The following is a 24,760-nucleotide window of genomic DNA, read 5'->3' on the forward strand; positions in this document are numbered from 1 at the left end:
ACCCTGCCAGCATGGCCAGAAATGTATTCCAAGGTCAGTAACTTATAACCACTGAACCACCCCAGACCTTTCATGCATGACTAAAAACACCTAAGTATTAGATTTACTGCCATGGTATGTCACAGCAAGGCTTTAGCTCAGTGGGCTTTTCCATTGTTGAGGAAAGCAGGGGAAGTGTTGTGAGTAACAGAACTGCTTGAGATATAGCGGAAGGGAAGCTGCTCACTGATTGGCTGTAGTGAAAAGTGTCCCTTCAAAAATCTATCACTATTCCAACTGACATGTCAAATTCTCCCCCAAATCTACCACTAATATGCCAAGCCTCCACAGACCCTGTCTTGTATTGACAAACAGAACAAATCATTTGACATTCAAATATGTCATTTTCCATAGCTCAATACAATCCAGCTGGGCCATTTTAACACAGACAGTTGTTCCTGCTGTAGATGTTATGCCTTTGTACAGATCTAGGATCAGTTCTCCTCCACAATGCATATACAGTACCGGTCAATTGTTTGGGCACACCTACAAATTCAATGTTTTTTCTTTATTTTAACTATTGTCTACATTGTAGAATAATAGTGGAGACATCAACACAATGAAATAACTCCTATGGAATCATGTAGTAACCAAAAAAGTGTTAAACAAATCAAAATATATTCTATATTTTATAATTTTAAAAGGCTAATTGATCATTAGAAAACACTTTTGCAATTATGTTAGCACAACTGAAAACTGTTGTTCTGATTAAAGAAGCAATAAATCTGGCCTTTTTTAGACTAGTTGAGTATCTGGAGGATCTGCATTTGTGGGTTCGATTACAGGCTCAAAATGGCCCGAAACAAATAACTTTCTTCTGAAAATCGTAGTCTATTATTTCTCTGAGAAATGAAGGCTATTCCATATGAGAAATTGACAATAAACTGAAGATCTCGTACAACGTTGTGTACTACTCCCTTCCCAGAACAGCGCAAACTGGCTCTAACCAGAATAGAAGGATGGTGGTGGGAAAGTGGGAGATTTATACAGGGTAAAAGGGATCTTGAAGAAGGAAGGCTATCACTCCATTTTGCAATGCCATGCCATACCCTGTGGACGGTGTTTAATTGGAGCCAATTTCCTCCTACAACAGGACAATGACCCAAAGCACAGCTCCAAACTATGCAAGAACTATTTAGAGAAGAAGCAGTCAGCTGGTATTCTGTCTATAATGGAGTGGTCAGCACAGTCACTGGATCTTAACCATATTGAGCTGTTGTAGGGGCAGCTTGACCGTATGATACGTAAGAAGTGCACATCAAACTAATCGAACTTGTGGGAGGTGCTTCAGGAAGCATGGGGTGAAATCTCTTTAGATTACCTCAACAAATTGACAACTAGAATGCCAAAGGTCTGCAAGGCTGTAATTGCTGCAAATGGAGGATTCTTTGACGAAAACAAAGTTTGAAGGACACAATTATTATTCCAATTATAAATCATTATTTATAACCTTGTCAAAGTCTTGACTATATTTCCTATTCATTTTGCAACTCATTTTATGTATGTTTTCATGGAAAACAAGGACATTTCTAATTGACCCCAAACTTTTGAACGGTAAATGTAGGTTCAACAGGTTTGAGCAAAACAGAATTTAGACCCGTCACATTATTATAGATGACGTCCCACACACCCTAGAGCGTGCGCAGCGTAGCCTTTATGTCATCTAATAAAACACTGGCCGTGTTCGAGAGCATCARATCAATGCTGCATTGTGGGTAAATGRTGACTGGCTGACTGATTTATAAATAATAATGAGTTGTTATTTATGATGTATAGTGATTTGTAGGTCAGTCAGTTGGCAGTCGCTTGCAGTGTCGAACAAGCCCAATATCAAACCAATCAGGTGGTTGATCAACGAAATGAAGCTTCAGACGTCATTGATGACGTGCTGCTGATAAAGTGATACAGGCATCAGCACACTGCTTTGAAGTATACTGCTTAGCGATTTGGACGCATGCCTCGTAGCTCTGGTATCAAACGTAACTTCCCTACCGAAAAGTTGACAAAACAAAMAGGAGCAAGCAGGTATGATTTTCTCTTTCCTTTTGAGCCCACGGCAAGAAGGCACTAGAGCCTACCATGCTAATGGGTTCCCTCTAGATAACACAACCACACAGTACATGGAAAGCATGAGGTGTGGCTAACATTTGCAAGCTTGAGCTAGCTACCGAGCTAGCATACAAACTTCGTAGCACAGAGTAGATCCTCCATATGACGTTGAGAAATAGTGCATTGGGGGTAGTTTCGAAGATATCTGGAAATAAGTGAATAAATATGTAATGACGCAAAAACATAACTGTTTGTACTTATAGGTAACCAGATCTTCACTACAACTAAGTTACTAAGTCTTTGACCACACTGTTTTAGTACACTGGTGAGTAAAAACTCTTGCGTCCTACACTTTAGCTTTTTGTCTGAAAATTAAATATACATTTTACTCAACTGCGTTACCCACTCCAGTCAGCAGATGACGTTATGTGGGTGTTTAAGGCAATGCTGCTAGTGTGACGTATAATCTAGTGGACGGAACGCTTCTTTCATTAGCAGCAACAGTTAGTCAGCCACCTCGGTAGCTTGCTAGACAAAATAGCCGAACCAATAAAGTTCTTTAGACGCTTTAGTGTTTATTAGCCACTGTGTTTTAAACACACTTCTGTCGTCTAGTTAGTTATCCAATTTAATTTCATATTTACGGTGTTGTTGTTATTAGTCAGCTAGCGGACTGGTTAAGTTAGCATTAGCCTAGCTAGCTAACATCCCCGACCATGAGGTCACTAAGCTACTCTCCTGCTAAAGAAGACGAGGTCTGCTGGACGGAGAAAGAAACTCTCGTGAAAGAGGATGATATCACAGTAAAACAAGAAGTAGAGGGTGAGGCTGTTACCGTGAAATAAGAAGACGCATTCAGAGTGAAGGAGGAGGAGGTTACAGTAAAAGGAGAGATGGATGCCGTTTTTGGAGTGAAAGAGGAGGAGGGGGAGATGACTGTTACATCGAAAAAGGAGGAGGAAGAAGAGGAGGTAACTGGATATCTGGGCCCGGTTTCCCAAACGCATCTTAAGGCTCTTAAGGCTCTCTAATGGTTCTAACGGTGAACTTAGCCAATAGATGGTTTTGAGAAACCGTTCCCTGATTAGTAAGTACTGTCTTAACAACAGAGGCACAAACTCTGCAGTTGTTGAACTGATGTGTGGTGTTAAAGGGGAAATCTGCAATTGTTACATCCATATTGTGACTTTTTAATTATTTATTTATAGCCATTGATTCTTGAAGAATATAACACATGCTTCATGAGCTTAGTTCAACTGTTGTACCCCATCAGAACCCAAATAAGCTTTTTTACTCCAATGTTTARAAACAATGTAAATCAATCACTGGACCCAGGTTTGAGTTCAGCTCAGGGCTACCCCCTGAATTCACTACACTATGAATACAAGGACTGGCCATCCATGATGTCATAATGATTGTTTTAAACAGATTTTGAGGCTATATAGTATATTCTAGAATTCATCCATGATGTCATAAGGATAGTTTAACCAGGTTTCTAGGATATATAGTATATTCTAGAATTCATCCATGATGTCATAATGATAGTTCAACCAGGTTTCTAGGCTATATAGTATATTTTAGAATTCATCCATGGTGTCATAATGATAGTTTAACAAGGTTTCTAGGCTATATAGTATATTCTAGAATTGCCAGTGTAGATTTCCTGTGGAGGCAAATTATTGGAGCTGTTGATAAGTCATTGTATAATATTCAGCCAATTTTTTTTCATGCCCTTACATTAAAGGCAAGACATACCTAGATTCAATTACATTCATGAATTGGTTTGAAACCTTTGTTTTAAACCCTTCTCAAAGTTGGTGCCTTGACGAATTTGTAAAAAATGGTTTGTCATGAAACACCATTTTTTTTATTTTAATTAAATGTAACCTTTATTTAACTAGGCAAGTCAGTTAAAAACAAATTCTTATTTACAATGACTGCCTACCCTGGACGACGCTGGGCCAATTGTGCGTCGCCCTATGGGGCTCCCAATCACGGCTGGTTGTGATACAGCCTGGATTTGAACCAGGGTGTCTGTAGTGACACCTCAAGCACTGAGATGCAGTGTCAGCTGCGCCACTCGGGAGCCCTAGAATCATGTTCCAGTGCTGTCCCCAACTAAAATACATCTTGGTCAACCAAGAGTCATCTGTTCTTTCTACCAATCGCCCCATGTGTTTTTATAAAATCTTTATGTACTGAACTTGTCTGATGCTGTTTGATTGAATAAATAAGACACACAAATGACTAGAGGGAGCCAGTCATCAATACAACCTGACTAGAGGGAGCCGGGCATCACTATAACCTGACTAGAGGGAGCCGGGCATCACTATAACCTGACTAGAGGGAGCCGCTTATCAACATAACCTTTTTTAAATGTTTTATTTTACTAGGCAAGTCAGTTAGGAACTAATTCAATCAATGATGGCGTAGGAACAGCCTTGTTCAGGGGCAAAACGACAGATTTGTACCATGTCAGCTCGGGAATCCGATCTTGCAACCTTTCGGTTACTAGTCCAACGCTCTAACCACTAGGCTACGCTGCCGCCCCAACCCAACCAGAAGAACCCCCTCTGCTGCTGGACTTCGTAAATTCTGCCGTTCTGCTCCTGAAGTTTTCACTAATAGACTACATATAGATAGACTAGTAATAGACTACACCAGCAGTCGGCAACCTTTTCCAGTTGGAGTGCCAATTTATCTGACCAGTTCTACCAATCTGTGTGCCAGTTATGATTTTCATATGCACATTTCCGTGTAACTTTTATTGCCATTGCCAACTATGTAAGAAAAAATAGCCTACATAAAGCCAACAAATAAAAACATTGCATTCTGCAGGTAGAAAATATCCTGATAAAAATAAATATCCTAGAAATCACTTTGCGCATGCCACATGGCCTGTCTACAACAAACTTGAAACATTGTATCAACTGGGTCCTCCGAAACTTGTGATAGCCAGCTTGCAACATTGTATAAAACATTCTGGGCACTCAGTTTCCTGCTCCAGTGGTTCTGGACAGACACAGCTGTAGGCTATTGTGCAAAGGATAAGAAGTAATCAGGTAATCAGCATTACATTTTTCCCTTTTAGGCCGAGTGGTTATCGAAAGGGCGAGAGCTGGAAATATTTTACAAAAATACTTTAAGAACAATTGTCATTCGCAATTGATTTGATTAGACTTTCTTTACTTGCTGTTTGAGGTGAAGAAAAAATTACTTGAGAAGCTCACAAATCATTAGTGGTGGTGTGTTAAGACAATCAGAAATACTATCAGACATCCCCAAATGTGCACATTTATAGGCCTACATTTGTGTGCAGGCCAGGTAGATTAATCCTACTTCTATATGGGTAATCAGGTGTGCGTCCTTACTCAACATTGACAGGAGTGTTTCAAACAAAACACAATGAATAAATTGACAAAACTGACGCATCTTGTTGGGTCAGGTCTGGGTGGTCTGCCAAGGGCTGTTTCATTTAGTATCCGTTTGGGTCGGCTGGGAATGAGTTTATTTCCCCAGAGTATGTTGTACCGAAGTTGATTGACTGAAAGGGAGTGTAACTTTGATTATTAATTACACTCCCTGAAGGAGGGAAACGAAGTACAACACTTGTTTGTCCCCGCCCTTTCCTGGGTCGGTGAAGAGCGGTATTAAATTTAAGGAATAAATCGAAGCCTCACTCTCATCACTTGTGGAAGGCGGGGCTTCCAGCGAGGTGTGGATATAATAGTATGTTGTACCTAGTTTCCCTCCTTCAGGGAACAGTAGTTATAGTCATAACGTGTGGATTTAATAGTATGTTGAACCTAGTTTCCCTCCTTCAGGGAACAGTAGTTATTGTCATAACGTTACGCTTGTCATATGATGAACTTACTCTTAAATACTGGATCTTGCTGTCAGACAGTTTTTTGTATTCTGAAATGCACTCAAACTACGTAACATTTATTGGGTTCTTATATTACGCTGGGAAAACAGTTTTCATGTGCACAGAAATCCTAAATAATTTCAGAGTTTGCTAAATCCAATGGTTGTAACCGAGAGTCACCTTAATTTTATGGACAACATGCAAATGGATACTGTCATTAACGTGGTTCTTCAATAATTACACATAATTCTTAATACGGTAGCAATTTAGTTACAGTCACATGTTCAACTATCATCAGCTGATCCAGGAAATCATTTTCTGAATGACGGTCACATGACAAACATCACGACATGCAACAACAACCAAAGTGCTTCTTCATTCATTACTCTGGTCAAGACAGTTATGCCGTGCTCCACGTTGGATCCAACATCCCTAACAAATTGGTGTTTATAATGTTATTGTCTGCTTGATTTACAGTAGGGTCTCGTTAGTCTGTTTGCACACAGAGATACTTAGCTCATAATGTGTAGAGAACTGTTCCTTGATGKATAGGCTATTGTACAACACACAGAGCTATTTTCTTTTATTCAGGACGTTTTGAATRACAACATATTACAGAGTAGCYTASTGGGATTATTSACAAAATTATCTGGTGATCAGGTTATGAAATGTCATGAAAGACATTTTAGTTTCCATGTTTCACCTGAAATATTAAATGACTTATAGTCCTAGGTCTATGTTGTTGTTAGGTGAAGTTATGGGTCCTACAGTAGGTCTATGTTATTGTTAGGGGAAGTTATGGGTCCTACAGTAGGTCTATGTTGATAGGGGAAGTTATGGGTCCTACAGTAGGTCTATGTTATCGTTAGGTGAAGTTATGGGTCCTACAGTAGGTCTATGTTATTGTTAGGGGAAGTTATGGGTTCTACGGTAGGTCTATGTTGTTGTTAGGTGAAGTTATGGGTCCCACAGTAGGTCTATGGTATTGGTATAACTAGTGGTTTCCTCATTAGCATGGAAGAGTTTCTGTAACCAAATTGTGTGGGCATCGCCCTCGTGCCGCAATTTTATTAAACACAGAAAGGGGCCTATATTGGAGACCAAAAGTCGTCTGGCACACTGCTTAGGATTTCAACAACTTTAGTAACTTATTTCTAGCCTTCAATCATCGATGTTACGACTAATGTGAAGCAGGACAAAATGACTATTGTTGCTCACTTGACTGTCTTAAGACAATTGTCAAATAATTTGAACATTCAGACGTCAATTGTTGTACAACATCATGGCTACGCTGGTGGCATCACCTTTCACAGTGGATTTCTGCTGGGCCTTTAACCATCTGTCTGACTTGTTGTTCACGCAGGAGAGAGACGTGACTGTCGTGGGTCCTCTGGGGAGCCTCAACAACATCATGATGCTGACGAGCAACAGAAGAGTCTCTCCAGATCAGAACACCTCAAGAAACACAAGCGGAGACCCACAGGGAAGAAATCTCATCACTGCTCTGACTGTGGGAAAGGTTGCAAATCTTCATCAGAATTTAGAATACACCAGTGATTACACACAAGAGAGAAATATCACCACTGTTTTGATTGTGGGAAGAGTTACTTAAGATTAAAATCACTAAAAGAACACATGAGAATTCACACAGGAGAGAAATWTTTTAGCTGTGGTCAATGTGGGAAGAGTTTTAATACATCTAGCCCTCTTGTTGTACACCAAAGAACACACACAGGAGAGAAAMCTTATAGCTGTGATCAATGTGGTAAGAGTTTTACTCATCTAAGCAACCTGATATCACACCGGAGAACACACACAGGGGAGAAACGTTATAGCTGTGACCAGACATAATCTGATTAAAGATCTCTGATCAAATATTAGAATATACATACATGAAGGAGTTGTTTCATGATTTCAATGAATTAATGTCACAATGTAGAATGTTAACACATTGTAGTAGGAGTATTTTAATGATGTCACATTGTAGAAGGTGTATTTTAATGATGTCATAATGTAGAACCCTAAACATTTGCGCCCTGTTCTATTGATTTCAGCATGATATGGATATTAGCCTCAGGGGGAAAATCCAGGCTCTGAAATGGAAGAGTACTGTTTATGTGATTTAACAAAAATGTACTAACAAAAAACGAGTTGTTACACTTACCACGTTGGTGACCCACTGGAATGAAAATGCAACACTTCAAAATGTAGCTAGCTGTTTTCTACAAATTGTCCTCTAACCAGTGATGTACACATTTATTCCCAGATTCCGTGTGGTTTTTGAGCTGTTAGTTTTAACAGGACGTGCAACCTCATCTCCCTCTCGCACAATTGATTTCAATGTGATATGGATGAGATGATGACAAATAAGTGTTGCGTTCCTTTGTTAAGCGACCCCTAAATTTAAATGCATCACTCCAAAATGTAGCTGACTGTCTTCTGCAGGTTGTCCTCTAACCAGTGAGGTAAAAGATATCTCCCATTTCCATGTGTTTTTTTTAGTTGTGTTAGTTTCAACAGCACGAACAACATGATTTCCCCCTAATTGATATCAGTGATTTATTGCTACTTGTCAAAACAACAGCGTTTTTGGTGCTTGTGCAGTTTATAAGGAGCTTGTTTTAAAAATTACAAGTAATATGATTATTGTGGCAGATGTTTGTGTACATAGCACATGTTATGTTTAGATTTTCAATTTATCCCAAACTGTTTCTGCATATTGGTTATTGATTTGGACACGTTAAAACTGTGTTTTGACATTGGGCTATCCCACCTAGCAAAATGTCATTGAAAAGATGTTGAAAATAAGACTATGCAATCAAATATTTCATATTTACATTTCATGAAACATTTAGTAATGATAATTATTTATGCAACCAACTGACAATTTTTTGGTAGAATTATATTAACATTGTTGCCCTGCTTTTAGAATATCAGGGTTAATTCTCACATGTGCCAAACCAAATGTACTAGAGCATGACATTGGGGACTGGGCCCCGATCCAACAACATGCCTATCGAGTGAACCCTGAAGAGAGAGAGAAGCTCTGCTGTGAGGTTGAAAGTTACTACGGATATTGCAGGAGTTTCCTCTTGAAATCAGACATGTCCGTGGTAAGGACAACTTGGTTGCTGTTTGTCTCAAGGGTGGGCAGTCAAAAAGTTTTGTGTTTTGCCAGTGCTTTGCCATTTATTTTGACTGCACATTTTTCCGTATTGGAGATGAGTTTTGTTTGGACTCGTTCCAAGGGGACGCGAGAACTAGAAGCTAGTGGAGTTTTAGGATTCTTTGTGGGGAAAATAAATCTTGTTTTTAATTGTTTGCCAGTAGACGCCATGATCATATTGTAGAAAGTGAAGCATTGTAGTTGATTATAATGTGAAATGGAAGTTGTTTTCTGTTGGTGGTAAGCATTCTCTTAAGTGGGAAGGTGTTTTGGTTTTTCCATTTTTGCTTTGAGGTTAGCACGTATAGCTCGTTAGCATGTAGGACGCACTGATTGGTGGGAGGTGACACTGATTGGTGTCACCTTGTTAGTCAGTATGTGTTATACCTGTGCTGGCTTGTCCATATTGTTAGTGAGAAGGTGTTTCACCTGATCTGGTCCAGGTTCTATTTAAGAGTGTCTGGCCCGGTGCTCCAGTTGTCTTGATATATGTGGAGAGTCAACACCTTTAGTCGCGCCACCTTTTTGGTTTGCTTCCTGTCTGTAAGTTTGTTGTGTGTTTCTCTTTTGTTTTCCTCTTTTTGGGCAGATTTAGTGGGTCTCATGGTGGGTGTCTTTTATATCCCAGTTGTTGTTACTAGTCAACTTTCAGTGGACACTGAGAGCAAAACTGCAAGATTATGTTACAATACTTTTATTGCATCAAATGGTTGTTTTATGCAACAGAGTAGAGGGTTCTTAGAACTATTGTGTCTGTGTGTTCTACTGAGGATGGGCCTCTGAGAAAACACTGACAGGAGATTTACAATGTCTTTTGGGTGATAAAACCTAAAGAGACCGCATTCCAGAGCATGAGTTAATGTTCTATATGGTACCAGGGAGAGATGACCCCAGGGCCAGACCCTGGTCTCTACACAAAGAGTACTGTTTTTACAGCAGATACTGTCTGCTGAGAATTTTAAGTATATTTCATACAAATCTTAACCTTGTGACCCGTTCTATACATCTATTGTTCGTCATGTAGGTTGAAAGGAGAGTATCTTGGCTATGAAAGATCTTTGTACTTTTGTCCTGTGGGTCGACCAGCCATCATTATCGTATTACACTCAATTTATTCACTTTATATGTGTACGTTGTATTGACCTGCTCCCTTATTAATAAGTGAATAAAGATTTAGTTTAAGAATAACTCTGACTTGTGTGGTAAGTTCCTCTCCTCATTTGATATTAAAGAAGTTAACCACCACATTGGGGATGTGAATCTTCACTTGGTTACAGCTCCCGACGACCTGGGTAAATGACCTGGCTCCTGACGACCTGGGTAAATGTTCCCAATCTTCCCAGTTTGAGAGGAGTCGCAAGATTTATTGAATTAAACCTTTTTCCATAAAGTTAGAGTGAACCAAGGTGGCAATCAAAGAACTTCAATGTTTCTGCTGTTTTGCCCGCAGTTGAGAAAGTACTTTAAGACAAAAAGCTAAAAAGCAACTGCCCCTAAAAACCAAYGACTCCCTTTGAAAATATGTGATGTGGCATCAGAAACATTTATTATAGTGTAAAAATGTACTACAAAGTGGAGCTAAATAGAATGACTTTGGTTATATCCACTCAGCACGTGACGTCCAAGGACGTGGAATTATGGGTGATATCAGGTCTGTCTGTTGTGGCCGCTATTTCGCCCCAAAATAGTCATCACAAATTTGGCTGTGTATAACTATATAAATGTCTCTCGGACAAGGTGAGTTTAATCAATATACACTCTAAAAAGTAAAGGTTCCTGGAGTATCCTTCGGGGGTTCTTCAAATTGAAACTGTGGGGGAACCCCTAAAAGTTATTCAAAGAACCTTTTGTGGGAACCCCTATAAGTTCTTTGAAGAACCCCTTATCATGGTTCCTCAAATAACCTTTTGGGGTTCATTTTTAACTCCCTGTCCACCCTCCCTGCATTACAAAAACATATTTTAATAACAACATTGACTTAAATAATTAATTGTTTATTTAGTGGCACCACAAATGTGAATTAATATTTACAAAACAATTTACCAAAAAAAACACATTACAAAATTACAACATTTCTGCAGACATGTCAGACCATAATAAATAATACATTTACTTTGTATAGTGCTTTTCATGAAAAAAAAAAAAGATGTACAATAAAAACAAAATACATTAAAAATGAATCATAGGTAAACTAACAATATTGTAGACTTGATGCTAAATACAGATTTTTCAGCTTTAGTGTGTATATCGTATCCACTTAGTAATGTTAGGAAGTTTGCCATCTTTATGACCGGCCCTGGTAACTTCACCCCAACTTCTCTTCTCCCCAGAACACAGTAACATCAGTGTTTTTCTGACATTTTTGGGAAATTTAAGGGAAAATAAAAAAATACAGCCCTAGCAGAGACTCAAGTCCCATGGGGACGTCCTCGAGGGCGTGGATGTTCTCCCCATCAAAGGCCWGCGGGATTTCACTCTCATGGTGAAATGGATTTCCACCGATGTGCAGTAAAGGAGTGAAGAGCGGTGAAATCTGTGTCAACAAAAGTAAGAAAAGATTAATACACATACAATTAACAAAGAACATAACACATGTTCAGCTGTAGTTTTATATAAGCATGCACACCTATGTTTATGAAGAAACGGATGATTGGTGCATAGGCATACCTTGTCACGGACATAAAGGCCACTCGGGTCCTCATTGAAGGGGTAGGGCAAGAGCAGGATCGCAGCTGTGGTCTCGAGTCCTAGTAAAGTAAATCAATGACCTTACTACAGTTGTTAATTTTATTACAAAATACATTAGAGAAAGGGAAGGAATAAGAGCAAAATACCTCTTCTGTATTGTCCTTCAGGGACTGTCAAAATAGCAGGATGATGTCCTCACCCCTGCCCCGCCTCTCTACCTCTGATAGTCCTTGAATTATATTTTTGTCTATATCCATTCCATGGACTTGATTCATTTCTGAGAAGATCTGAAAAGATAATTTCCACACATTTGTATGCTAATAGATGTCAGTTTGTATTGACTGCTATGTAGGTTAAATGTACACTTCAAATGCAGCTGTCCTACAACATATCTGTACCTTCTTCTTGATCCCAAATGCATTGTGTCCATGTTCTGTCCTATAAGAATTTCAAAGGAAGAGAAAATGTGTCAAAGAATAGTCTTACAAGCATTAAAACATATATATATATATTAAATATATATTGAAAGATAAATGGCATCGACATACAATTGAAAGTAAAATAGAAGAAAATATTGGAGAAAGCACTAGCCAATACAGTACTGCCATACAGGCCTAATATCACATTTCAAGATATCTTTGTACACAAATTGTTCAATATTTTCTCAGTCTGACTTGAAAGATTTTAAGCAACATTTTGCTGCGTGGCAATACTGTGTTTGGATTCTGAAGGGCATTTATACAAAAGAGGTAGTCTAGACACTGTATTAATACCATTATGCATTTCAATCCGATCTACAGCTACCATGTAAGATATTAATTTCCCTCCACAACTGGGCGTCCATGTAACGTTTCCAAAATGGGCTAATATTGTACATGTAACGTTTCCAAAATGGGACAGTATTGTTCATGTAACGTTTCCAAAATGGGATAGTATTGTACATGTAACGTTTCCAAAATGGGATAGTATTGTACAGGTAACGTCTCCAAAATGGGATAGTATTGTCCATGTAACGTTATGCCCCCTTGTGAGTTAATAGTATTGCATGCTGTAGCAGGCTATATAAAGAGAAAGACCTCCATTGACGATTCAGTTCGTTGTAACATCTCGAACTGGACAGGTCACCGTCCTTAGTTAGTTAGTTAACGTTAGCTAGTTCATTATCACAAAAGTGAGAACTGCTCTAGATTGGAAACTTACGTTAAGAGTGTAAAGCCATGTTGGCTTCATGGAAACGATATACAATATATGGGAAAGAATATAGTTCAGGGAAATAATCCAAACCTAGTTGTGCCTAGTTAGGACATAACGTTAGCTATATAGATAACGGTACTGTACTGTAGCTCATACAAYGCCGAAGGTCAAACCCGGCTTTCTAATATTTACGGTAATTAACTATAGTAACGTTATGGAAGCTATTCACAGAAAACCAGAATTGTCTTTGTTAGTAAAACGTTTACTGGAGACAGGAGATCAAGTAGAGACATAGGACGAGGTGGATAATTATATAATAAGGCCGTTTATTCAGATGCAAAGATATCTTAGTAAATCGTGCAGCACGGCTCCTTCTGTCTGACTCGTATGGAATCGTCGGAAGAGAGCGCTCTAAACAGTTCATACAGATTATATAGGCAACAAGCAAAGTAGGTTGATCTTGTAGTCTGGCCTTCCGATTGGTCGATCTGGGTCGTGGGTAGTCCTGTCCGGGCCTGATGTCGACATTCCATTGGCTTTTCACACAGTTCTTTGTCCTAGTCTCATCCAAAGGCATCCTGCATGTGCATTTGTTTTCACAGGGCCCTATTCATGGGGGAGGGGATGTGTGTGTGGGTCTGACAAAGTAGTGGGGATAGGTGCATGTTGTGCCAAGTATAGCTTATGTTGAGAAGTGGTTAAAACAAGTTACCAGTATCTTATACAATTTCTTACATCTTCGTTATTCAKTAGTATGTTATATTAATATATAAATTATTTCGAGACATATTCAGAGCCAAACATCAACCCAACTTCACCTTTTTAACTGTTGTCGCATCCACACTTGTCACCGTCGTTTTCAGTTGTATATGCGAAGTTCCCGGAAGAAGTCCAGCAACAACGGAGGTTCCTCGATGAACCCACCTTCTAACAAGTTCTTTGAACAACCTTTTGGGGCTGTTTTTCATTGACCAAGAACCCTACGGTTCTTAGGGGATCTGAGAACAAGTCCAGTTGAACCCTTCATTTTTAGAGTGTAGTCGGATCTATTTACTCTCAGATTCAACACATGCTGATTAGCATCAACGATCAAGTCAGCTGCTGCTGCTCCAATACAGTATGAACACACAACACTATGTGTGGAGAACAAAAGGCACAGCACACCAACATCAAAACCTCGTCCCAACTGTAAAGTCTGGTGGAGGGAGAGTCATGGTTTGGGGCTGCTTTGCTGCCTCAGGGTCTGGACAGCTTGCTGGAAAAATGAATTCCCAAGTATATCAAGACATTTTGCAGGAGAATGTTAGGCTATCTGTCCGCCAATTGAAGCTCAACAGAAGTTGGGTGATGCAACAGGACAACGACTCAAAACACAGAAGTAAATCAACAACAGAATGGAYCTAGTTTATCATTGTTGVYATTGAAAAAGMCWATTGCACATTGTGGTGGARATTCTAACCAATMAGGAGAGACTTTGYMATTTCTTCAAACAATCAACCTTTATTTGATAAGAATTGCAATAATGTAGCTGGTCAGCCCTACACTCTGAGGTGGAAGGCCKAGAGCTCGATGACACAAGGAGTTCAGARKCCTTATATAGTCAAACTATCTTGTGCATATAGAAAACACGYGATCTTGGTRTGTGTMCGTGTGTGGAGAACGAGACACAGACTAACTGTGAATTGGTCGTCTCGTTCTGTAGCAACAGCTAGTTATTCTAGTTTTCCAGTGAGGTGTCAAAACAACAGGAAGTCACTCTAGACACAGTTCCTCTGAAGTAGATCACTGGTTCCCTGAATTGGTCCGAGCGCCTTTGGCCTGTTCTTTCGAGAGGGTGTGTGGTTACAAACCCACACAAACATACACATAAACTTCTCAACCTTAAAGAGATCCTTCAACACATTAGAAGTCGTATAAAGTTAAAGAGGTTAACATAGATTTTTCCCTCACAACACAGAGATAAATCAAACCCAGCCTGAACTGTGATGTAATAGGGAGTTGTAGTTTCTCTAGAGATAAATCAGATCCAGCCTGAACTGTGTGATGTAGTAGGGAGTTCTAGTTTCTCTAGAGATACATCAGATCCAGCCAGAACTGTGTGATGTAGTAGGGAGTTGTAGTTTCTCTAGAGATAAATCAGATCCAGCCAGAACTGTGTGATGAAGTAGAGTTGTAGTTTCCAACAGGCCAATATTCTACATAGTTTAGCGCATAAAACATAATTAACTACAATGACCATAACCCATTGCGTGCCTACTTGTCTGTGTTTCTTTTACACCTGCTATGTAAAAGAGACAGAAGAATGTGCAATGGTCAATGCAATCTGGAATCCTTGGGACATCCCTACCCTTAACCCTAACCTTAACCATTTTAAATGTCAACTTCAATGGGCTAGGGAAGTCCCAAGGATGTATCTCTACCTGAAAATACATTATATAAGTGTTTGATAGTTGGTATTCAGCAGTCATAAAGCCTTATTTACTTTAATGAACTACTAAAATAGTGATTTTGTCAGACAGCAGCTCTACACTTTCTTGACTGACAGATCCATTCATCCTTCCATCCCTCCTCAGCCTTCCTCTCCTCTGAAGACCCAGTGAGGGTGGAGCTCAGTCAGAGAGCTGTTGAGGGACTGGTTAGGAAGAACACTTCTACAGCCAGAGAGGTGAGAGGTAAAACACGTTTTAGATGGTAAATATTTATGTCCCATTTTTTTTATTTAACCAGGTAGGCCAGTTGAGAACAAGTTCTCATTTAGTTCTCAGTGCGACACAAACAACAACACAAAAGAAAAATTGAAAAATCTATGTAGTGTGTGCAAATGTAGAAGAGTAGGGAGGTAATAAATAGGCCCTGGAGGCGATAATAATTACAATTTAGCATGAATACTGGAGTGATAGATGTGCAGATGATGACGTGCAAGTAGAGATACTGGGGTGCAAAAGAGCAAGTAATAACATGGGGATGAGGTAGTCGGGTGTGCTATTTACAGATTGGCTGTGTACAGGTACAGGGGTGCATCACGTAAGCAAAAGGGAATATGTTCCATCATCTATGTTTATTTACATTAGTGCAAATTGTTCAATGATATGGGTGTAATTTCTCACGCCTTTTGGCTGTATGAAAGTTAATGTCCCCTCAGGCACACATTTGTTCTTCGATATTATGAAGGTAATTTGTGTCAAATGTACTTTTCCCCACTCATTCACCCCATCTCTTTACATTGCTTATGCATATTCGGTGGCCAGACTCAAATTCCCGAACACAATGCCCATCCTGGCAGATCTAAACCTAATGCAGCACATTGTGACTTTTGTGCATCCAGACCTAATGCAGCTTGGAGTGATCGGATGACAGAAGTCACATTTAGGTGYCAGGTGTAACTGAGGCTGTAGATGCTCCAAATCCATTACTTTGAGTGTTTTATATAATATGACTAAATGTGTTTCTGTGTTGCCGGGGCAGTCAAGAAATGGAACAGCAAGGCCACAGAACATGACATAAGCAGAGCTGTGGGAGACCACCTCAAGCCCCTGGTATAGCCAGGGGTGGTGTTTACCACTCCACCACACCTTCAGCAGGCTGGAAATGTGGGATTGATACTGTTTTTCATACTAAGATGGACCAAGAGTCTGTTGATTGGTCAGTCATTGGGTTAATTTGTTTTGCAATATGTTCAAATCAAGCTTTATTTATACAGCACATTTCAGACATGCAACACAATGGCTTCACAGGAAAAAACAATGAAAATAAACAGACATATTTAGTACACAAACATAAGAGGATAAAAAAACAATAACTTAAATACTAATGAGCATCCTATGGAAATGCCAACGATTAAAATGTTAAAATATCCAAGCCAAAATATTAGCTTGTTTTTTAGGAGGGGTTCTGAAAGACACTATGGGGGTGTCCAATGAAAATTGACAAGTAACAACAACTAGGACCTAAAAGACACCCGCCATGAGACCCACTAAATCTGCCCAAGAGGTAAACAAAAGAAAAACCCAAACCAAAACAAAAGTGGAGCACCTAAAGGTGTTGACTCACAACTGGAGCACTGGGCCAGACACTCTTAAATAGAACCTGGATCAGCTCAGGTGAAACACCTTCCCACTAACGAGATGGACAAGCCAGCACAGGTGTAACACATACTGACTAACGAGGTGACACCAATCAGTGCGTGCTTATTGCTAACGAGATGTGCTAACGAGCTATACTTGCTAACGTCCAAACATAAATGGAAAAACCAAAGACTGTAACACCTTCCCCCTTAAGACAACAAATATATCCTACATTTATGACTCAATTTATTAGGATTGTTAAATAATAACATTTATTATAGACCGATTTATTATATTTATTATTTATTATATGTGTATAGGCTGCAAGTATGTTGAAATTTAAAAATATATATTTTCGACTTTCAACTAAAACCWAACTTATATTGTACGTTGGTCATAGTCTTATTTTCAGTGACATTTTGCTAGGTGGGATATCCCCAATGTCACAGTTTAAACGTGTCCAAATCAATAGTTCAAATGCAGAAACAGTTTGTGATAAATTGAAAACCTAAATATAAAATGTACTATATACACAAACATCTGCCACAATAATCATATTACTTAAACAAGCACCTTATAAACTGCACAAGCACCAGAAACGCTGTTGTTTTGACAAGTAGCAATAAAATACTGATATTGATTAGGGGGGACATCAGGTTGTAGGTGCTGTTGAAACGAACACAACTAAAAAAAACACATGGAAATGGGAGATATTTTACCTCACTGGTTAGAGGACAACCTGCAGAAAACCGTCAGCTACATTTTGGAGTGATGCATTTAAATTTAGGGGTCGCTAAACAAAGGAACACAACACTTATTTGTCATCACTCATCGATATCAATTGTGCCGAGAGGAGGGAGATGAGGTTGCACGTCTTGTTAAAACTAACAGCTCAAAAACCACACGGAATCTGGGAATAATGTGTCCACCACTGGTTAGAGGACAATTTGTAGAAAACAGATCACTACATTTAGAAGTGTTGCATTTTGATTCAAGTGGGTCACCAACACGGTAAGTGTAACACAGCTATTTTTGTGTTAGTCACTTTTTTGTTAAATCACATAAATAGTACTCTTTCAATTCAGAGCCTGGATTTTCCCCGAGGCTGAAATCAATTGAATGGGGCAAACATTTAGGGTTCTATATTGTGAAATTCCTTAAAATACTCCTACTACAATGTTAAAAACATTCTACTGTGTGACATTAATTCATTGATATCATGAAACAACTCCTTCATGTATGTATTTTCTGATGTTTGATCAGAGATCTTTTATCAGAGTATCTCTTGTCACACTGATCACAGCTATAAGATTTCTCTCCTGTGTGCGTTCTCTGGTGGAGAGTCAGAGAGCCAGATATACCAAAACTCTTCCCACATTGACCACAGCTGTAAGATTTCTCTCCTGTGTGTGTTCTCTGGTGTGATACCAGATGGCAAGATTGACCAAAACTCTTCCCACATTGAGCACAGCTGTAAGATTTCTCTCCTGTGTGTGTTCTCTGGTGTAGTCAGATTGCCAGATGTAGTACATTTCTTCCCACATTGACCACAGCTGTAAGGTTTCTCTCCTCTGTGTATTCTCTGGTGCACTGTCAGATGTAGTAAAACTCCTCCCACATTGAGCACAGCTGTAAGATTTCTCTCCTGTGTGTATTCTCTGGTGCACCATCAGCTCTCCAGATCGACCAAAACTCTTCCCACATTGACCACAGCTAAAAGGTTTCTCTCCTGTGTGTATTCTCTGGTGCACTGTCAGCTCTCCAGATCAACCAAAACTCTTCCCACATTGACCACAACTATAAGATTTCTCTCCTGTGTGTATTCTCTGGTGTTGAGTCACAGAGCCAGATGTAGAACATGTCTTCCCACATTGATCACAGCTGTAAGATTTCTCTCCTGTGTGTATTCTCTGGTGCACTGTCAGCTCTCCAGATCGACCAAAACTCTTCCCACATTGACCACAGCTAAAAGATTTCTCTCCTGTGTGTGTTTTCTGGTGCATCATCAGCTCTCCAGATTGACCAAAACTCTTCACACATTGAACACATCTAAAATATTTATCTCCTGTGTGTGTCCTCTGATGAATTTTAATGCCTGATGAGGTGAATCTCTTCCCACAGTCAGAGCAGCAGTGAGTTCCCGTCCCTGTGGATCTCTGCAGGTGTTTATTGAGGTGTTCTGATCTGGAGAGACTCTTCTCTGCCTCTTCAGCATCATGAGGTTGTTGAGGCTCCCCAGAGGATCCACGATAGTCCCGTATTTCTCCTGTGTGAACAACAAAGTCAGACAGATGATTAAACGCCCACAACAGCGGAAATCCATTGTAAAAGGTGATGCCAAAAGCKTAAAAATAAAGGAGAGCCGCACACTCTAGGAGCTCAGATGCAAAAATTTAATTACCAACGTTTCGACAGCAAAGCTGTCTTCATCAGGGTATAATCGAAGCGTAGCCATGATGYTGTACAACAATTGACGTCTGTAATTAATGTTAAAGTTATTTGACAAATGTCTTAAAATGAGCAACAATAATCATATTTTGTCTTGTTTTCACATTAGTAGTAACATCGATGATTGTAGGCTAGAAATAAGTTATTCATGTTGTTGAAACTCTAAGCAGTGTGCCAGACGACTTTTGGTCTCCAATATAGGCCCCTTTCTGTGTTTAATAAAATTGCGGAACGAGGGCAAAGCACATACAATTTGATTGTAGAAACTCCTCCCTGCTAATGAGGAAACCGATAGTTATGGATGTAGTGTATTTGGTAATGAGGAAACCACTAGTTATGGATGTAGTATATCTGGTAATGAGGATCAGTTTTGTCAATTTATTCATTGTTTTTTGTTTGAAACACTCCTGTCAATGTTGAGTAAGGACGCACACCTGATTACGCATATAGAAGTAGGAATAGTCTACCTGGACTGAGCACAAATGTAGGCCTATAAATGTGCCCATTTGGGGATGTCTGATAGTATTTTTCATTGTCTTAATGCTGCACCACTAATGAGTTGTGGAGCTTCTCAAAGTAACTTTTTCTTCACCTCCAAACAGCAAGTAAAAATCACAATCAAATGCACAAAAATCTAAATCAATTGCGAATGACAATAGTTTCTCAAAGTATTTTCGTAAAATATTTCCAGCTCTCACCCTTTCGATAACCACTCAGCATTAAAGGGAAAAACGTAATGCTCTGATCCAGTGGAAATGTCATAAAATACCTGATTACTTCTTATCCTTTGCACAAATAGCCAACAGCTGTGTCTGTCCAGAACTCACTGGAGCAGGAAACTGAGGGCCTAGAATATTTTATACAATGTTGCAAGCTTGCTATCCGAGTTTCCTGACCCAGTTGATAGTTGAAACAATGTTTCAAGTTTGTTGTAGACAGGCCATGTGCAGCCGGGCCATGTGCAGCCGATGTGATTTTATCAGGATATTTTCTACCTGCAGAACGCAATGTTTTTATTTGTTGGCTTTATGTAGGCTATTTTTTTACATAGTTGGCAATGGCAATAAAAGTTACTCTTAGATTTGTATCATTTTCATTTAGATTTAGATAGAATGTACATTAATCACAGACAATAATTTTGAGATACTATTATAAATTAAATGAAACTGTTCCAAGAAAATGTGCATATGAAAATCATAACTGGCACACAGATTGGAAGAAATGGTCAGATAAATTTGCACTCCAACTGGAAAAGGTTGCCGACTGCTGGTGTAGTCTACTACTGAAAAATTCAGGAGCAGAACGGCAGAATTTACGAAGTCCAGCAGCAGAGGGGGGCTCCCTCTGTTCGGGTTGTGTTGACGACCGGGTCCCTCTGGTCGGGTTGTGTTGACGACCGGGTCCCTCTGGTCAGGTTGTATTGACGACCGGCTCCCTCTGGTCAGGTTGTATTGACGACCGGCTCCCTCTGGTCGGGTTGTGTTGACGACCGGGTCCCTCTGGTCAGGTTTTATTGACGACCGGCTCCCTCTGGTCATTTTTGTGTCATATTTATTTAATCAAACAGCATGCTTAGAGCATCAGACAAGTTCAGCACATATAGATTTTATAAAAACACATGGGGCGATTGGTAGAAAGAACAGATGACTCTTGGTTGACCAAGATGTATTTTAGTTGGGTACAGCACTAGAACATGATTTTGGGGCTCCCGAGTGGCGCAGCGGACACTGCATCTCAGTGCTTGAGGCGTCACTACAGACACCCTGGATCAAATCCAGGCTGTATCACAACCGGCCGTGATTGGGAGTCCCATAGGGCGGCGCACAATTGGCCCAGCGTCGTCCAGGGTAGGCAGTCATTGTAAATAATAATTTGTTCTTAACTGACTTGCCTAGTTAAATAAAGGTTACATTTAAATAAAATAAAAAAATAGTGATTCATGACAAACCACTTTTTACAAATCCGTCAAGGCACCAACTTTGAGACGGGTTTAAAACAAAGGTTTCAAACCAATTAATGAATGTAATTTAATCTATGTATATCTTGCCTTTAATGTAAGGCCATGAAAAAAAATTGGCTGAATATTATACAATGACTTAACAGCTCTAATAATTTGCCCCCACAGGAATTCTTCACTGGCAATTATAGAATATACTATATAGCCTAGAAACCTGGTCCAACTATCATTATGACATCATGGATGAATTCTAGAATATACTATATAGCCTAGAAACCTGGTTAAACTATCATTATGACCTCATGGATGGCCAGTCGTTGTATTCATAGTGTAGTGAATTCGTGGGGTAGCCCTGAGCTGAACTTAAACCTGTGTCCAGCGACTGTCAAGCCAACACCTTATAACTGTTACACCAAGATGTCTGAACTTCTTGACGAGGTCSCTAGGTGTTGGGTTACGGTTTCCACAATAGCTTTCCCTATGATTTTGAGAGTGGTTACACTTCTTCTTCCCCCATCCCTCAGCTGTATACCAAACCAAGTCTCTGGGCAGCCATTTTGTTGCTGTTTAAAAAACCCACACAACCCAGCAATCTGCAGTTCAAACAATAAAAAATCTGTCATTCCACCACTGTTATGGTAATAAGATGATTATGGGGTTGGAGAAATGTAACTACAGACAGACAGACAGACCTATGGATGCAAGGACTGACCATCCATGATATCAACATTATGGTTTTAACCATGTTGAGGCTATACAGTGTTGATTTACATTGTTTCTAAACATTAGAGTAAAAAAAGCTTATTTGGGGTTCTGATGGAGTACAACAGTTGAACTAAGCTCATGAAACATGTGTTATATTCTTCAAGAATCAATGGCAATAAATAAATCATTTAAAAGTCACAATATGGATGTAGCAATTGCAGATTTCCCCTTTAACACCAAACATCAGTTCAACAACTGCAGAGTTTGTGCCTCTGTTTATAAGACAGTACTTACTAGTGTTAATCAGGGAACGGTTTCTCAAAACCATCTTATGGCTAAATTCATCGTTAGAACCATTGGATGCCTTAAAATGCGCTTGGGAAACCGGGCCCAGATAACCAGGTTCCTCCTCTTCTTCCTCCTCCTCCTTTGTCGATGTGGCAGTCATCTCTCCCTTCTCCTCTTTCAGTCCATAAACTGCATCATCCTCTCCTTTTACTGTAACATCCTCCTCCTCTTTCACTCTGAACGCGTCTTCCTCTTCTTTCACAGTAACGGCCTCACTCTCTACTTCTTGTTTTACTGTGATATCCACCTCTCCTTTAGCAGGGGAGTAGCTTAGTGACCGCATGGTCGGGGATGTTAGCTAGCTAGGCTTATGCTAACTTAACCAGCCCGCTAGCTGACTAATAACAACACCGTAAATATTAAATTAAATCGGATAACTAACTAGACGACAGAAGTGGGTTTAAAATACAGTGGCTAATATACACTAAAGCGTCTAAAGAGCTATATTGGTTCGGCTATGTTGTCTAGCAAGTTAATGTGTAGGGAGCATTAGTTTTTACTCACCAGTGTAACATTACAGTGTGGTTAAAGACTTAGTAAGCTAGTTGTAGTCACGATATGGTTACCTATAAGTACAAACAGTTATGTTTTTGCGTTATTACATATTTGTTAACTTATTTCGGGAAATCTTCTAAACTACCCACAATGCACTATTTTCCAAGGTCATATGGATGATCTACTCTGTGCTACTGAGTTTGTATGCCAGTGTAACGGTGTAATGAAGCTACATGTTTTAAATAGATCTAACCTTTATTTAACTAGGCTAGTCAGTTAAGAACAAATTCTTATTTACATTGACGGCCTACCCCGGCCAAACCCCAACCCAGACGATGCTGGGCCAATTGTGGTCTGCTCTATGGGACTCCCAATCCCGGCCTGTTATGATACAGCCTGGATTTGAACCAGGGTCTGTAGTGACGCCTCTAGCACTGAGATGCCATACCTCAGACCGCTGCGCTGCTCGTGTGTTTACATTACACTCGGTGTAATACACTCAGTGATAAAGGTATTGGATTCTGGGTAATCCACAGCAGATTTTTGGAGAATTTGAAAATTGAGTGGTCCTGGGATAGAAATGTATAAAGTTGACATTACATCAAAAAATCCACGTTTTAAATCATACATTAGCAATTTATGTTGTTATTTGCCAAATCTCAGTTTTCCATGTGGGTTTTATGCTAAAGATCCCTCTTTCAAGTTGGTATCTAACTGGAAAATGCATCTTCTTTAGGAGTGCTATTTTTACCCTGTCGACTACTGATCATTCATCCACACTGTGTGTCTCATCAATGCAGGTCATTTGTGACAAATGTATAAAGTATATGTTTTATAAACTCATGAACACCAGCCAGTTTATCAGCCCGGTTTTGTTAGTTTAGGTGTATTATACTTCTTCGCCACCAGAGGGGGACATTGAGTAGATCTTCAGGTTAATTTGATATATTTTGATAGTAAAATGGATGACAGTTTATTCTGATGTTGTGAATATGAGACACATGGAAACAATGTATTCATTTTATTATAGTAAATTAGAAATTAGTAGGAATTGTTAAATCCACTATACGATCACAATGACTTTGATAGACATTTCAATAGTTTTTTTGTTAGTATATTATAGGGCAGATTAATGTAGAATTGCTGTGGGAGTGCTATTTATATCCCGTCACTACTGATCATTCATCCAGACTGTGTGTGTCCCATCATTGCAGCTTTGGAAATAAATGAACTATCCATTCATTGCTCCTTCCTGTGTTGACTCACTGACTTGAGGGAAGGGACTAGGAACTAGCTCGATATCTAGGAAGGTCATGCTAGGTTGATATCTAGCTCAAGCTTCACTTAATGCTTTTCATGAACTGTGTGATTGTGTTATCTAGTGGGAACCCGTTAGCACGGTAGGCTCTGGTGCCTTCTTGCCGTGGGCTCAAATCAAAAGAGAAAATCAACCTGCTTGCTCCTTTCATGTTTTGTCAACTTGTCGATATGTTACGTTTGATACCGGATCTACGAGCCATGCGTCCAAATCACTAAACAATCATTCAAAGCAGTGTGCTGATGCCTGTATCACTTTATCAGCAGCACGTCATCAATGACGTCTGAAGCTTCATTTCGTCGAACAACCACCTGATTGGTTTGGTATTGGGCTTGTTCGACACTGCAGGTGACTGCCAACTGACTGATCTACAAATCACCTTGCATCATAAATAACTACTCATTATTATTTATAAATCAGTCAG

General features: G+C 39.5%; 1 protein-coding gene and 1 long non-coding RNA gene across 5 annotated transcripts; one reads left to right on the forward strand and one right to left on the reverse strand.

Annotated features, from left to right (window-relative positions):
• Positions 1-1,785: 1,785 nt before the first annotated feature.
• On the forward strand, positions 1,786-10,366 carry LOC139025733 (uncharacterized). Of its 4 annotated transcripts, none has more exons than XR_011477350.1 (3): positions 1,786-2,064; positions 2,352-2,413; positions 7,317-10,366. It is a non-coding gene; the product is annotated as an uncharacterized lncRNA (long non-coding RNA). The 4 variants fall into 4 exon arrangements; XR_011477349.1 differs by lacking the exons at positions 1,786-2,064; positions 2,352-2,413 and adding exons at positions 2,541-2,843; positions 2,880-3,059; XR_011477351.1 differs by lacking the exon at positions 2,352-2,413.
• Positions 10,367-18,662: 8,296 nt separating this feature from the next.
• LOC139025732 (zinc finger protein 572-like) lies at positions 18,663-22,992 on the reverse strand. The gene is made up of 2 exons (XM_070440919.1): positions 22,470-22,992; positions 18,663-19,331 (listed from the first exon to the last, which is right to left on the reverse strand). Exons 1-2 carry the CDS (start codon positions 22,804-22,806, stop codon positions 18,832-18,834), a joined length of 837 nt encoding a protein of 278 aa, XP_070297020.1. The 5' UTR covers positions 22,807-22,992; the 3' UTR covers positions 18,663-18,831.
• Positions 22,993-24,760: the final 1,768 nt, after the last annotated feature.

Source organism: Salvelinus sp. IW2-2015, unplaced genomic scaffold (genome assembly GCF_002910315.2).
Source record: "Salvelinus sp. IW2-2015 unplaced genomic scaffold, ASM291031v2 Un_scaffold3175, whole genome shotgun sequence".
Taxonomy (NCBI): domain Eukaryota; kingdom Metazoa; phylum Chordata; class Actinopteri; order Salmoniformes; family Salmonidae; genus Salvelinus; species Salvelinus sp. IW2-2015.

Coding starts and splice junctions, on each gene's coding strand:
- LOC139025732 (XM_070440919.1), bottom strand. CDS start 22,806: ATGCGGTCACTAAGCTACTCCCCTGCTAAAGGAGAGGTGGATATCACA. Junction 19,332..22,469: donor CCGTTCCCTGATTAACACTA/GTAAGTACTGTC, acceptor TTGTTCACACAG/GAGAAATACGGGACTATCGT.